We start from the raw sequence: 15,896 nt of genomic DNA on the forward strand, positions 1-15,896 counted from the left end.
GTGTGTGACTCCAGTGTGGCCATGATCTACACACACTTATGACTTCAAAACCACACTTGAAGTCTTCAACAAAGCTGAGAATACAGAGGGAGTTACCAACTTGCCACCTCCTCTCTCTCAATATAGCCTGGGAAAATGCCTTCCTTGGTCCTGATCCTTCACAGTCAAAAGTTATCCTTCATACTCATTCAAGGCAAGAAACTGAAGAACGAATCACCCCCTAACTTCATGCAGCACCTCTGATGCCTCAGGTTTTAGCTTTTCTATTTTTCAGATACTGTGCTGATTTAGTGTGTGGGTCTGGGCTTCATATTAGGGGATGGTGAGCTCTCTTCACAGAGTAGGGAGACAAAACGATTCCATCTCTATCTGGGGACCAAGGATGGCTGATCCAGATCTCGGGCTCAAGAGCATGAACAACAGTGGACTGTAGAGAGAAAACCAAGAAGGATGGGACTTTGTGGGCTAAAGCTGTAATTGGACAATCAGCTCCAATTTGCAAATGGACCAGAACTTCTAAAAGTGTGAGACCCCATGCCCGGTTGTCCATTTTTGTGACCATTTTGGGTTCACCTGCAGTGTAGCCCTGGCTGGGCTCTTGTGCTGCTCAAGGTGGATTCATTGAGGCCTCCTAATGAATTCCTATTTTATTCTTTAGCTTTGTCTAGTCTCTGTTCTAGGTCAGCCTTCACAAAGCATCACCTTCTCTTCCTCATCATTACATTTTCACATCTTCTTGCTTCTGTAGCGACGACTTTTATGCTGATGAAGGTACTGAATAAAAAATGTGGAAGAAGCATTTTGAAAGAATCTGTAACCTTTAAGGCCATAATATTACAGTTCTCAGGTAGCGAATCTCTGAATTTAATACAAACAAATTTAACACAAAGACTATAGACCCCACCACACAGTGAAGTGTCTCAAACAGAGTCTTCAGTCTCTCACAGCCCACACAACATAAACTGACTGGAGCAGAAGCCTCCCTTGCCATTATATTCCATGTAAGTATTTTACCCTGAAGTCAGAAGGAGGAAGTGATCACCCAGTGTGTCCAAAGGAACTTGCATAAAGCCAGATTAGTCATTAAATAAAGGCAATTAGTCAAATGAAATAATTCATATTACAGATGTGTGAGAAAAAAGGAGGAAAGAACCTCAAACCTGAAATAGAAGAATCTAATCACTGGGATATGATCTGTGGTTTTGGAGAGGAAGGAGGAAAGAAATGGTCTATTTAAAGCAGGTTTTAGTTATGTTATGTATGTAATTGTTACATACAGACATATGAAGTCATTTAAGGCCCAAATAACTTTGTGTGCAATGCACTTGCTGTCTAAAACATACTCCATACAAGGAAGCCTCGATCAATTTTTCATTTCCCTATCTCACGAAGGTTTCCCTCCAGCCAGCAGATTCTTTGTCATCAGGTTAGTAGCTTTCCCTGTTTTGCTGGGCTTTTTTTTAAATGCCTTCTCAGTGCCTTGAAGGCCCATTTATCATCTTAGCACAGCATGCAAGAACATGATGATCTCTGTCATACTCTTGAAAACTTTCAGGAAGCTACTGTTAAGATTTTTTAAATCATAGAAAATAAGCATGGAAGAGGTGCTCTTACCTTGCTACTCATTCAATATGAGATGAATTAATAGATACACATTCACTACTTCCCAGGCCCATGGGAACAGAGACCTGATAAGCCATAGCTGTTACCTACCTACGACACACTGGAGATTAAGAACTCCCACTTCAGCAGCACACTGCTGCTAGAGAACTCTTGAGGTTGTGTAGCATTCCTTTGGGGATTATAATTGCTTTCTTCTGTCCTAAAGCAAGAGATTACCACAACAACTGCAGCTCCTTCTTACTACCAAATCACACAGCAGAGATTAGAGAAAATGGGTTTGGTCATTCAACAACTGTAACTCCATTTTCTCATCTGTAAAGGAGGAAATACTCCTATGATCCTTCCTTGGTAAAAGAATTATGTAAATCATGGGTTAAAAAAATTTCCCAAGTGATCTACATCATGAGGAAGTTCTGTCTTCACATTCCTTCTCAAAAGCCCATATCCTAATGGTAACAAACCCAACACCCTTAGGCACCACTACCCTGCCACATAATAGAGTTTATTATGGGATATTATGACTGCTTCTGAGCTCTCACTACAACAGTATTTCCAAATATTATCACCCCATCTTTGTGGTTAAACTTATCCACTTTTATATTTGTAGGGAAATCTGGCTAATCAGTAACTAAAAAATGCCTAGACATTGGATTATATATTAATAATAGACATAGATCCTATCACATTTTTAAGATCCAAAGACAGCCAAATAACAGTTTTAGTTATTACCACATTGGCAGCAACAAAAGCAAATAGGTAGAATGCCCACTGAGTAAAATAGAAAAAAACCTACAAAAAAAGCAAGAAGATTTACAAGTCTTCATATCCAGAGAGCCATACACACAAAACACAGGCACAAAACTATACTTGAAGACTTAGAGGGGGAAAAATACAATATAATTCCTTTAACCACTAAGAATACATATGATAAAAAATAATTTGGTAACTGATACTGAAACAATTAATCACCATGCTGTCACTATCATAACAGAGAGCCCATTAAAAAATAAATAAAAATCAAGAGGCAGATGGAGACAGAGCATTAAAAGGAAATCCTAACTATAATAAGAAAGCAACAAGTTATGAAATAAAAACCCCAAAAAAGCACTATACCATGGCAGTTTCACTGATATAATTAATAGAATATTAGAAAGCAAGCAATGCTTTTTGTTAAACAGCTGCAAATTTTTTGTTCTAATAAAAATAAAATTCCTTTTTCTCCCTTAACTCTGTCTTCACCTGAAGTGAGTATTCAGAATATTCACCTGAAGTGTTGCCTAAATAAGTCTAAATCTTCACATAACGAATTAATATGGACATCAGCAGTTTCCAAATACTTAAAAACATTTCTCACTTTAGAATATACGTGTGAATACAAAGTAAATGTTAACACACTGACTACTTATTTTTGGCATTGCTCATTTGAGTAACAAGGAACTGCAAGGTAAGAACTACCAAAGACTGAAGTTCAAAATGTAGATCAGAATACATGAAAGGCATACTCCAAATCTCTTCACATGTAAGTTTGTGATCCAAGCAAACTTCTGGAATGTTTGTATTACACAGCAAGCCTAAAGTACAGTATCACAGAATAGGCTGAATTGGAAGGGACCCCCAGGGATCATCAAATCCAAATTGTATGCAACTTGCATTTAACTTCCCTGCTTAAAAAAATCCCTCATGGTAAGAGCACAAGGGTCTAACAGCTATAGGGGTAGCTGTTATTTGTGTTTGGGATTCCATACTAGTTTTCAGCTTGGAATCAAGCATATCCACTTAGCTAGACAGACACTTGAGCATGCAGCAAGAGCGAGTGGCCTTTGTGGCAACATTCGGTTCACTCCAGGACCTTCAAATGCAACCAGCTGAAGACAACAAACTGGCTGCCATGGAAAGATCAAGTCCAGAAGATTGGCCTTTACCAAAAACCAACTTAGCTACCACTGGAATATTGAAGTTTACCAGGAACTTCCAACATAGCAGCATTTTTTTGCAGCTGTTTATTTTCATTACACTCTTTGGATGTACTGGTAAAAAATGAGGGAAGAAAATAAAGTAATTGGTGTTTAATATAGCCAAGCTGATGTGACTAGAGGCTCAGAGTGCCATTAATCACTTAGAATTATTTGCAACATTATCTCCTCTCCTGTCCCTATATCTCTAAGTAATTTCTAGTGGAAGCATGTACCTTTGTAGAGTGAACAAAAGCCCACAGACAGCAGGGCTTGTTTTCCTTTATTTTTCATGAAGGATCCCTTTTAGCTTGTCTAAGAATAAAAAATTTTGCTTTAATGCAATCTTAGTCTCTCCTGCACATCTTTTCTTATCATCTCATGACACCAGACTATCAGCTGCTTCTGAACTCACATTGGTCACATCAACTTTTGAAAGTCATGTTCACAACTGCAACTGTGACCATCCAACTCAAGGAATCTGCTAAACTGCAGACACAACCAGAGAAATTTTTCCAAGATACTGTCAGTTACTACTCAAGGGCTGACAAAGAAGTTAGAGGTCAATGAGGAATAAAATGTCAAGACTTGCACTAAAAATTCAGTGTATAAAGAAATCCAGAAGAAAATACAAATTATCTGAATTAATTTAAGTGGGAAAAAATCTAGTCTATTTCTAGTCTAGTCTATTTTTTTTTCATGATGAAAGTTAAGAATAGAGCTGACTAAATGAAACATCTGTCTCAAGATTGCCAGGAACACTCACATGTTTGTTCCATACCACCACTCCACTATTTGTGCATGATGTCAGCAAATTCAGAATAGCTCTTTTCCCTAGCAAAATAATAGTAAGAGAAAGCATTGATGCTTGATACTAGAACTATTACTTCCTTATAATAACCTGCTTCCACTAACCTGTGGACTCTGTACTTCAGTTGATTATAGATTGCAAAATTACTACTTCTGAATATATTTTCTCTGGAAGAGAAATGTCTTTGACCAAGTAGATAAGCCCAGCATTATTTTTTTTCATTCAAACAAAAGTTTAAAAAGGACTTTAAAAAGATCTTTTCCCAACTTTTCATGTTCCTGAAAGTTTTTGCCCACAGGCTTCTCTAGACAGTGCCACTTAACAATGGAAAAAACATTAAACACCAGGAGCACTAAAGCCAGGATGCATATGAGACAGAAACACATTAAACTTCATGCACAATGTTAATAAGCAATATCAGAAAAGCAGGTGTCTTGATCCAGGGGCCTGGAGCTACACTCCCAAATCTTCAACTGACATCTGTAGCTCCAAGTGATTCAAACTAATTGGATGGATTTATGAGATGACATTTTCAAACTTTAAGATGAAAATTACTCCTTTGAATTTTGAGGTAACTAAAAACCTAGCTATCCTACCCATGAAAGCCAACATTAGGATTCATTGTCACAACTAGGGCCCACTTACCTGATGGATACATGTGACAGGAGAAGACATAAACATAATTAGATAATCTCCCTGTTCACAGCAATCTGTTAGCTGTGAGTGTAATTATGATACTAAACAAAATGAAACACACAAAGGTTTTATAAAAATCAGCATATATGGCACAAACTAGGGAAGTGCTCAAGATTTGCTTCAAAACAAAAGGTGCTAAACAGCTGAAATTACATGTGCTTTTTCTATCCATCTGTCAGCAACAGAGGTCTCTGAATCTGGAAGTTCTTTAGTTAACTCTCACAGTCAATACTCCAGCCCAAATGATTATCATTGCTCTTTAGACACTGACTCCAGAGGTGTCACTGGTCTTCTGATAAGTCATATCTTCTGCACAGTGTCAGCATTGTCAGAGCTTCTGCAGAGTCCGAGCCACATTTCTCAGGACTTTCATTAATAAGCATCAATGAAACAACTGAGACACAGAAATTTATTTTGCCTTGAAACACAAAACTGGTCCAAAGCAATTCACTGTATCTTTATGAACTTTTGTAAAATTTATTTTGTATGGAAAATTAAACACAGTAAAGAAATCTTACCATCATGAATCTCAAATGCCAAACTAGTGATCTTCTGTGTAATTATCATCATTGGGCTGTCACAAAAAAAAGGGAAGAAAGAACAACTTAGATACAAATTCAGGATTTTCTTTCACTTATAAATACCACGGGAAGTTTATACTAGGAGCCTAGGTTAACTACTCTAAGCTGGAACATCTTCAATGCAGGAACTAAGTGTTTAGTTTTTTCACTCAAACCACAGCAGAGTTTTCAATGCAATGAAAAGAATTTAAGCCTTAAATGCAGTATTTGATAACACCTGTCTTTCATTGCTGCATTAGGTTCTACAAATACAGCTGAAGTGTTTCTCATGTATTTTTTACTAACATAGTTTATTTTCTTTTACAGAAAGAAGAGTAAAGAAGAAAGGAGAGAGCAATTATATTAATTGCAAGATGCAGCAGCAGTAAGCAAAGGACAAGAAAATTATAACAAAGTTGAATATTAAAATAACTTATTTAGCTATGCAGACCACTTCCATGGTTTCTGCTAACACCTGATCCTATCTTTGATTTCTCCATCGAGAATTTTTATTTGCTCCAAGTAAACATACTAGCAAAACAAAACTCCAGCATAATTATGCTGGCTCAAACACAGTTCACTTAGTTCTGAATTCGGTACACTTGAGTGAATCTCAACAGTCCAAGAAATATTCTGTCATGGCTATCCAAGTCAGTTTTGTACTGAGAATTTATACCATTTTCATAGTATCCAAGAGCTTTTGCCTGATGTGAATCTCAACATTATGAACCCCCTCTCTGGGGTAGGAAAGCAATGGGGAATGCATGAAGTAAACTGCAACAAATTAGAAATTTAAGCTTTAAATCAGATCTCAAAAAACACATCAGGGGTTGAATTTATCTAGAAGTATCTGAGCTGGAGGAAAAAAAAAAAAACAAAAAACAACCCAAACAACAAAACAAACAACAACTACCAAACAAAAAAAAACACCCACCAGCAAACAAAAAACCCTCACAATAAAAAAATAATGCTGTACAATGGGCACTTAGTTTTGTTCACATCTTGAGTGCACTTGGCATCTTTGTAACGTATTAAGTTGGCACAGAAACACAAATCCAAAAGCCATCAAGTCCTCCTTCATTAACAAGGCATTATTTTGCCATATGGTCCAGTCCATCAAGTTGATTTTCTTTTTAGGTAATGGTTAAAATGGTTTCAAAGCACACAATTATTTCCAGTCCTTAACATGCACTAAGAGGAAAAAAATTCTACAGTACTACCAGTGCCCCAAAATCCTGATACCAAGACTAAAGTGACACACAAGGGTCATAAAAGGAAGAAGACTAAACAGGAACAGATAGTCTGATAAATCCCTCATACCTTTTTCTAGCATTTAATCTGTAGGCCTGCCTGGTGCTGGCAGAAATCCCCAACTGACTCTAAACATAATGGGTTTTCCTTCTGCAAGCAGACATGTGACAGCATGAGTCCTGCGTGGTGGAAGGATGGAGTCCAGGAGGAGCTCAGTCAGCCCTTACATTAATTCCAGCTGATAAATCTGTCATTGTTATCACAGCAGACCCTGGTATTCTATTTTTTTTTTCCTCCTGAAGTGGCTATTCCAGTACCATCAAATATTTGGCTGAGGAGCAAAAATCTGGAGATTAAAAGAGGAAGAGTCCTTCCTGGCACAGTGAAGCTGTGAAGCAGGATTTTAACAATCCCTTTTAGGTGCTGGCAGCAAGGCAAAGGAGGCAGCTGGGATCTGTTAGTACTGCAGCCAGGACCACACAGCTCTGCACAAGCAATTGCATCTCCAGCATGAGGGGTCCCCAGCTTTCTCTAATGTCAGCGCACTGAGACCTTCCTTCAAATTTTGAGCAGATTTTCTCAGCTTGGGCACCTCAGACAAACACTGCATGCTATGAGAAACATCTAGGTAAACACACATTAAAGCTCTTTTGGGGGCTAACTACTATACAAATCCATGCCAACATCTTTAGAAGAACTCAATCATACTGGAGCTCAACAGCTAGTTAGGCAACTTTAGGGGTTTTTTGAGCTTACTCTCTTCTCCCAGACCCAGAGAAAGTTTGCTTTCTCTGCCTATTTTGTAAGTAATCTGTCTACACTGTACACTGCCATACATGCAGTGTATGGCAGAGATATGCATACATCAAGCTCCAAAACTGGTTCCTGAAAGGGTGGTTTAAATCTGCCATCTCAAACACACAATCAGACAGTTGGATCCAGGCTTCAGAACAGCTCTGTCCAGAGCACAGAGCTCATAAATCATGGAATGCTTTGGGTTGGAAGGGACCTTGAAAATCATCTACCTCCATCATCCCTGCCCTAAGCAGACACCTTCAATTAGATCAGGTTGCTCCATCCAACCCGGCCTTGAACTCCTCCAGGGATGGGATGCTGGAATCTCTGGATGTGTTTAGACCTAAGAGAAATCTCTGAGCTACCACCAAACCATCAGAGCCCCACCTGAAAGCAGTACAGTCCCATCTGAGCGATGGTGTGCTCAAGCTCTACTAATTGTTTTGAGAATAAGAACAGCAGAGTGCAATTAGACTGTTTCCACAGTCAGCTCAGAACTTTGGCCACTGCCAGGCTTGTACACTTTGGCCCTACAGCGAACTGGAAGGGACAGCATCTGGATTATAGTTTCACTAGTAATGGTGAAATTAGGTTCAACATCAGTAAATCTAGTGTCTTTATGCATATGACTGTGCTGCAAGCTCTCATTATAGCCAGTGGAGATGTAGTCCAGAGTCAGGGGCATCTGACAAGTGACCCAGTTCACACTCAGGTAGACACTTAGTGCTGGGTCAGCTGAAATGCCCTCCAGCCTCTACTGTCCACATCGATCACATCTCTGCCGACTACAAGTGGATCTTGGATATCTGGCTTGAAGGCAGACACTTGGATGTAAGACAAATGTGGAAAGATGTTTTAGAAGGTAAGAAGATAAAGATGACAGAAAAGATGAACTCAACCATAAGAGCTTTTGGCTTCAGCGTACAAGTTAGTTTTCTGGACTACATGCCTGTTACCAATGAAGACTGAGAAGTAACAAGGCTAACAAGTACAATTCTATCACAGGTTATGCTAAACTACCAAGACCACTGCCATTCACAGTATCCCTGGAAAGTATATAATGCATTATTTTAAGCAGACTAGCAAATACTTCCCATCTCTTTTTTTTTTTTCCTCCAGAATATACACTCTCCTTTAAATCAACAAAAAGCATTATCACAGCAGCAAACTTGTTTTTAAGAAGTGTTGTACTTCACTTCTCTGTGTCTGCAGCAGAAAGACAAATTACCAATATGGTCTATTTTTATTTTGCCCATTTAATTCTGTTTTGCTCCTATACAGTTCAAGTCAAATCTAGGTATAAGTTCATGATAAAATAAGAGGGCAAATAGACAAAACTTTCTGTTTCCAAGTTCTCTGTGACTACCTCAACATCCAGGTGCCTGTCTCCTTAGCTTTCTCCTCCTGGAACATCTAACATAAAATAAAAAAAAAAGAAAGAAGCTAAAAGCTAAGTTCCATAAAACGTTCAGATTTTCCTCAGAAAGTGGTATCAGACTGTGCAGGCAAGTAAGTACACCAGACACAATTCAAAGTTCATCAAGCTCTCAAGGATGGAAGCAGACACTTTAACGGAAAAATCAAAGAGAAAAAGCTCCCATAGCCACCAAACCCTTTACGCCATTCAGACAAGGAACAAGAGGCAATAGATAACACATTGGTGGCTCTAAGAAGAGTAATTGTTCACAAAAATTCTCAGTTTGTATGAATAAAGCATAGTTACTTATATATTTGCATGTGTGCCAATATGCACATACATGCTCAGCCTTCTCCCAAAGTTTTAAAAGTTGACACAATTAATTGGGGGTAAGGAGGGGAGAGCAACAAATAAAAAATCCCCAATAACAACAGATACAGTTTCACTTAGGAGGAAAAGACAGGAAGATTATTTTTCTCCTTACCCAGAAAAATCAGCAGAATACTGTCCATAATCAAAGATATAGACCCTCGTAATTTGGCACACAGTGAGGTATCCTAAAGCAAAAACAAAGCAATACCTGGAAAGAAGATGGGGAAAATAAATTCGATTAAAATCATAAACATTTCTCCACAGAATAAAGTACCATTTCAATAGAGTTTAATCTCCAATTATTTCTACAAAATATTACATAATAGGAATCTGTAATTACACTTTCATTCTGCCTGAGCTTTTTTTGCAATGTTTATTCTATGCAAGCACATACTTTTGTATTTGAAAGTGTGCAATATAAATTCTATTGTCAGTAGCCAAAATACTTATTCACACAAATAAAGCCTAAAATTTACAATTGTAAGCACCACTGTAAAAACTGCAAGTCCTATAAAGAGAAAGTTAATCTGTTAAGGGGTTTTTTTTGTTTGTTTTGTAGTTCAGATCTAATTTTTGTCTCTATGAGCATAGAAGTTTGGAAAATGATACATCAAATCATTTCCATTGTATGTACTACTATGCATTCAAACACAACAGTACCACAAATTTTATTGCTGCTATTTTCAAAGGAACTGGAAAAGGCAAGTAATTTTCAAATACCCATATTAAAACTGAGTGAAAAAGGAACAGGACACCTTTTTGTCTTCTATTAAGCTGATCCTGAGCAAAGGTAAGAAAAAACACATATATGAACTATAAAAGTGTTAGAACGTTATAACTAGATGAACTATGAAAGTATTGAAATTAGTTTCACATATTGTTTTCTCAACGACGCATTAGTGAGAACTGATCTGCCAATATACCCCACAAAATCTGCCAGATATTCTTTGAAGTCCAAAAGGACAGTGAATGCCAGCAGGAACTTAACTAATCCTGTAGGACTTTTAACACCATGAACTCTACAGTCTTCATTTCAAACACAAGACTGATGTGCAATCCCTGCAGCAGACTGTATAATGCATCCAAAATCCACTCAGAATGAAAATATTCATTCAACAAACTGAAAATCACAGCTAGAACTGGATTTAGGTGAACTAGTGAGGGACACTGCAAGACAAGTTTGGTACGAGACTTCCTTTTTCAGATAAATATTTTGCAAAAATTTGATAAGAAAATCTAAGGTCTTAGAAATTATTCTTCAATCTGACACTTGCAGTTTAACCTTTAACTGAAAAATGTGCTATATATAAACCATTTAATATTTTAAAGCATCCAACTTTGAAATGACAGATTACCTTATATATCAAGTTACATGTGTTTTGGTGAAGAAAAGAAATTGGAGGGTCTGTTTAAGCAATAGTTTATTTTCTGTTTTCATTAACATTCATAATCCAGAAACAGTATTATGCTGGGTGACTAACTGGTGCAAAAGTGCTTTTAGTAAGAATACACTGGCAGAGATTGCCCAGAGAGGTGCTAAATGCCCCATCCCTGGAAACATTCAAGGTCAGGTTGAACAGGGCTCTGAACAATCTGATCTAGCTGAAGATGTTCCTTGCAGGGTGGACTAGATGTCCTTTAAAATTCAATTCAAATTAATCCACAATTCTGTGAAATAAACAATAGTCATCATGACCGACATGGTAGGGGTTTCTCACAACATTCAATTAGTACCCACACTGAAGTAAAGTACATAAATGGAAGAAAGGAAAGCAAAACACCTTAAACTTCTTGATTTGGTTCCAAATTTCAGTCTAAAACAAAAGCTGTCTTCTGACAGAGCAGTGAAATTTGCTGCTGTTGCACTCACCAAACAACTATGAGTGTTAACTATCTTCCAGCTATGTCAGCCACAGTTCCAAGTTACACACAGATTGGAAGATTGAAAATTTTTAATTGATGAGTAAAACAGGAACTTGCAACCCATACAATGCTTATCAACTTCCAACTGCACCTCTACACATTAGTCATGCCACATCACATCCCCTGTTCATGAGAAATGTCACGTCACAAGGCAAAGTGCAGCAATATGTTCTCCCCTAAAGAAACTTGAAAGGTTTATGAGAGCTTGCATCATTCCTGTTATTTCTTCTGCAGGTTTGTAGCACAACTTGCAGATCATCCTAACTCTCACGAAAACCATCTTTAGTTAAAGAAAATCAGATAAGATCTGAAAAATGTTTTGAGAACTTTCTAGAATTCTCATACTACGTGTTTCTTACTCTCTTCAATGATTCATTCACCAACGCTTAGATCAGAAAATTGAGTGAAGTTTTTTAGAGCTCAACCACATCAAGTTTTCCCCCACTATAAATCTTATTACAAGGTTCACACAAACGCAACAGTTTTACCCAGTTTTCTCCACCAGTAGAAAAGCAATTGGTCTTAAAAGTCAATGTTACTCTGTACTTGCTTCTCACTGTATAATGTTCTTGTGAGCATAAAGATGAAAGTATTTCACACTGAACACGAGCAGCTACAAGCAAGTCACAACACGATTATTACAAGTAACTTTTAGATAAACTGACCTGCAATGAACACTGTATGTAACAGAAAGACGTGAAAACATTCATTTAAGATATGTCTAATTCCCAGGATCTTTGTCAATATAACCTTACTTTATCTATTAACAGATTCACCAAATTCAGAGATATCTGGAAGACACTGTAGCACATACAAGAAAGCAGAACATGGTGATATGTTTAACTCCTTGTTAAAAGTTAAAAAAAAAGAAAGAAATTAGGCAATACTAGATAGTCTATTTTATAGAAGGGCTTTTCTTATACAGGTATTTCATATAATATTTCAATTCCTTACAATTTTTAACATCTCAGAACACTAAAAACAGTATGCAATATGTTTTACCCATAAAATTTTATCTTTCCTTTAAAAAGAAATGCATCAAGTAAACTACTCAATGTTTTTAGAAGTACATTATAAATGAAACTATACACATAAATATTACAATATATAGAAAATTCTTAGTAAGCAGCCTCTCCACGTACTTCTTTACAGAAGGTGTTCATAAAGAGAACATTCACTGATTTCTATTTTTTTTTAAAAGGCAAATTAATATCTTATTAGCAAATAAAATACATTGTCCTGTTCACTATTTTTTGTCTAGTCCTGTTTTGACAACTAACATTAAGCAACATACATATCAGGAATTTCTACCTGCATGTATACATATAAAACCAAAATGCATCATTCTATCTCTATGTATATATCTCTATATATATATATAAATATAGATATATAGCTATAGATATATAGATAGATATATAGATATATTTAGATATGGATATATATAGATATATCTCTATATATATAGATAGATAGATATATAGATAAAGACATATAGATAGATATGTACATACACAATCACAGATAGACAGGGTTTGGTTCCTTCTTATCACATGAACTTTCTTCTAGTCTCCAAACATCCTGATGGAACTTGATACACATTTCCTATTACACTTTCTACTGCTAACATTACACAGAATGACTCCTGAAACATCATTTCTGCTAATACAGAAACTTCAATCTCCTCTCTGTACCCCTCTTATTTATTGTCCTCACAAGTTTAGCACAGCCAACACAACATTCACAATAGCATTGCTCACTTCAGTGTAAAGTGGTTGGGTTTTGTTTCAACAGGTGATTTTTTTTTTTTTTTTTCCTACAGGTAAAGCACTTTTAGCCAGGGTCACTCCACATGACAGCATCACGGTTTAACTCCAGCTGGCAGCCACTCCCTCACTGCTTCCACCATATACCCACCACCCACCAGGAAAGGGAGGAATGGGAAGAAAAGGTGAACCTCATGGGTTGAGACCAGCACAATTTATTAAGTGCAACTAGATATCATAATAATAAATGTGCTAATACTAATAATAAAAATTGAAATTACAAAGAGAGGAAGAACAAGTAATAGAAGCCAAGAGAAAAGAGATGCACAGTACAATTGCTCATCAGCTGCTTACTGAGGAGCAGATCAGCATCCTTCCAGGTAAATCCCCCCTGTTTATACACTGATCATGTCACTCCATGGTATGCAATTTCCCTTTGGCCAGCTCAGGTCAGTTGTCCTGGCCATGCTTCTTCACAGCTTCTTGTGCACCTCCTCACTGGCAGAGCATGGGAAACTGACATGCATCTGACTTACAGTAAGCATTACCTAGCCACAACCAAAATGTCAGTGTGTTATCAACACTATTCTCATAGCAAATCCCACGCACAGCAATGCACCAGCTACTAGGAAGAAAATAACATTGTCCTAGTCAAAAGCAGGACATTCAGCAGCCATCCTGCCCAGCACATCCTGTGTAACAGGAGGACATCAAGACTCAGACAAAGTCTCCATCTAACCCAGGATCCAGATCTGTGTCCTCCCCACAGCAGGAGCTCAAACACAGATGCCCAGGAATGCAGATGAGCAGAACAAGCACGGAAGTTGCTTCCCAGTGTTCTCCCACACTCAAACCATCAGCATAGATCCAGATTCAAACACATTATCCCCGTGCTTAATAACACAGCATACTACACCTCTATCAGCTTCTGGCTCCAAAGCACACCTTCATCATTGCCACCCTCTGTTGCTCCAAATACACTTGAGAAAGAGCTGCTAATCTCAACATCCTCAGCATAACCATACGCAAATTTGGTAGAACTGAATGAGCCAGCAGAACTCAATATATAAAGCTTCCACATATTTATGAATATAAAGATTACATATGTGGTTTAAAGGCAGAACCCCCATCTTTTACCTGGGTTCCTCAGAAATTTTAAGTTGCTACTCAAGAAAGAACATCCACAACTTAATTATAGAGCTTTGTCTCTGCTGATGAGCAAGCTGAGCAGCACACAGATCCAGGCTAACAATCAGCCAATGCATGTTATGTTTTTGTATAACAAAGTGTGGGAGTTGCATTTTCATTTTACACTTTTGGGGGACTCAGCATCTTAGTTATAAAATGTACATTCCTACTGTACCTATCTCTGTTTGCACAAAATGCAGCAAAAATAGAACTGTGACCTTGACAAAGGCAGGCTTTGAGAGATGTCATAACAGCTTCTGTTATTTTAGGCTCTTCTCATGCAGTAGAAGGACAACAGCACAATATGCTATTTTGCTGGAAGAAAGTTAAATAAACCAAACAACACAGGATGCTTTTTAACCAGCTAGTTGGCACATACTACAGATTTAGCCTTGAAATAAAGGCTTCATGTCCAGTCAAGATCTACTTCTTCCACCATGTCAGGAAAAAGTACTTTTTTTTCTTTAAATGTGTAATTATTCCATTTCAAAAGGCAAACCTAGACACCACATAACATTATACTGCATTGATTTTTAGAAAAGGTGACAGAATAGCGTCTGAATTTTCCCAAAAGCTCTGCTGAAAGCTGCTGCATGGGTTTGCTTGTTTATTTTCCTAAAGATTATGCCAAATATATAAAAAAAAAAACTAAAAAAATTTAAATCCTTGCCTCTAGGGTCAGAACTGAATTGTTATTAAAATCCAGCCATATTAATTTTTTAATTCTAATGATCATAAGCAGTTTGCATTGTTTACACAGAGAAATTCAACTCTGTGCAGTTAGAACATAGAATATTTGCTTAAAAAACTTCAAAGGGAAAAATGTACATCAAAAAAAAGTCCAGAGTCAAAACTAAGCATTTAATTCTGCAATCATCCAGCACAAGCCAACAGAAATACTGATTAGAATTAGCTTAGTTTTGACTACCTGAGAGCCTCAAGGTAAGCTACTCTGCTCAATCTGCTTTTTTTACATGAAAAAGAGTTGCCTATTTATAATTTTTTTATGTATGTTTTATTGACATAAATAATTGGTATTTCTTAGGAAACAGAGCAGTTTTATGATGCAAACAATAACAGCCTCAGAGTGTGCCTCTCTCCAAAATACAAGCAATAATAATCCTTTTGCCCACTCAGAAGCTTCTGATTCACAAACTAATGTGTCCCTCCTGATTACTTCAAGTGGAGATCCAAAATGCATTTAAATAAACAGCAAACACAAAGACAAAACCAGGCTGTCTATGAGCCCATTTCCAGAGAAGGAAGCATTCATGCCATCATGCTTTGGTAATAAGCAATCTGACTATCACGTTCCACCCATTTCCAACCCTCAGATGAAGATTTTTTGGTCTGACAGCCATTTTAAAGCAAATTTAACAAGTGGACAGAGTTCTCCAACACTTAGATCCAACAGTAGCCCGACCCAAGCCATGGCAGGAGAGCTGCAGCAGCCCCCAGCAGGCTGGCCTGGCCTGCCTGTCCCAGCAGTGCCCTGCAGTCCCAGGGACCATGGCACAGGGAAAACACCAGCCAGGCCCCTCT

The 15,896-nt window shown here is 37.5% G+C and overlaps 1 protein-coding gene across 2 annotated transcripts in view; it reads right to left on the reverse strand.

The window, feature by feature from the left end:
- Positions 1 to 15,896, reverse strand: part of MBOAT2 (membrane bound O-acyltransferase domain containing 2) — an 85,756-nt gene that overhangs the window by 20,704 nt on the left and 49,156 nt on the right. For both annotated transcript variants that reach the window (XM_050972700.1, XM_050972699.1), the window contains 2 exons: positions 9,590 to 9,685; positions 5,601 to 5,656 (listed from right to left, as the gene is read on the reverse strand). In XM_050972700.1, coding sequence (XP_050828657.1) covers positions 5,601 to 5,652 — 52 coding nt within the window. In that variant the 5' untranslated portion in view covers positions 5,653 to 5,656; positions 9,590 to 9,685. The remainder of the gene's footprint in view (positions 1 to 5,600; positions 5,657 to 9,589; positions 9,686 to 15,896) is intronic.

The sequence above is a fragment of the Serinus canaria genome, chromosome 3 (assembly GCF_022539315.1).
Source record: "Serinus canaria isolate serCan28SL12 chromosome 3, serCan2020, whole genome shotgun sequence".
NCBI lineage: Eukaryota > Metazoa > Chordata > Aves > Passeriformes > Fringillidae > Serinus > Serinus canaria.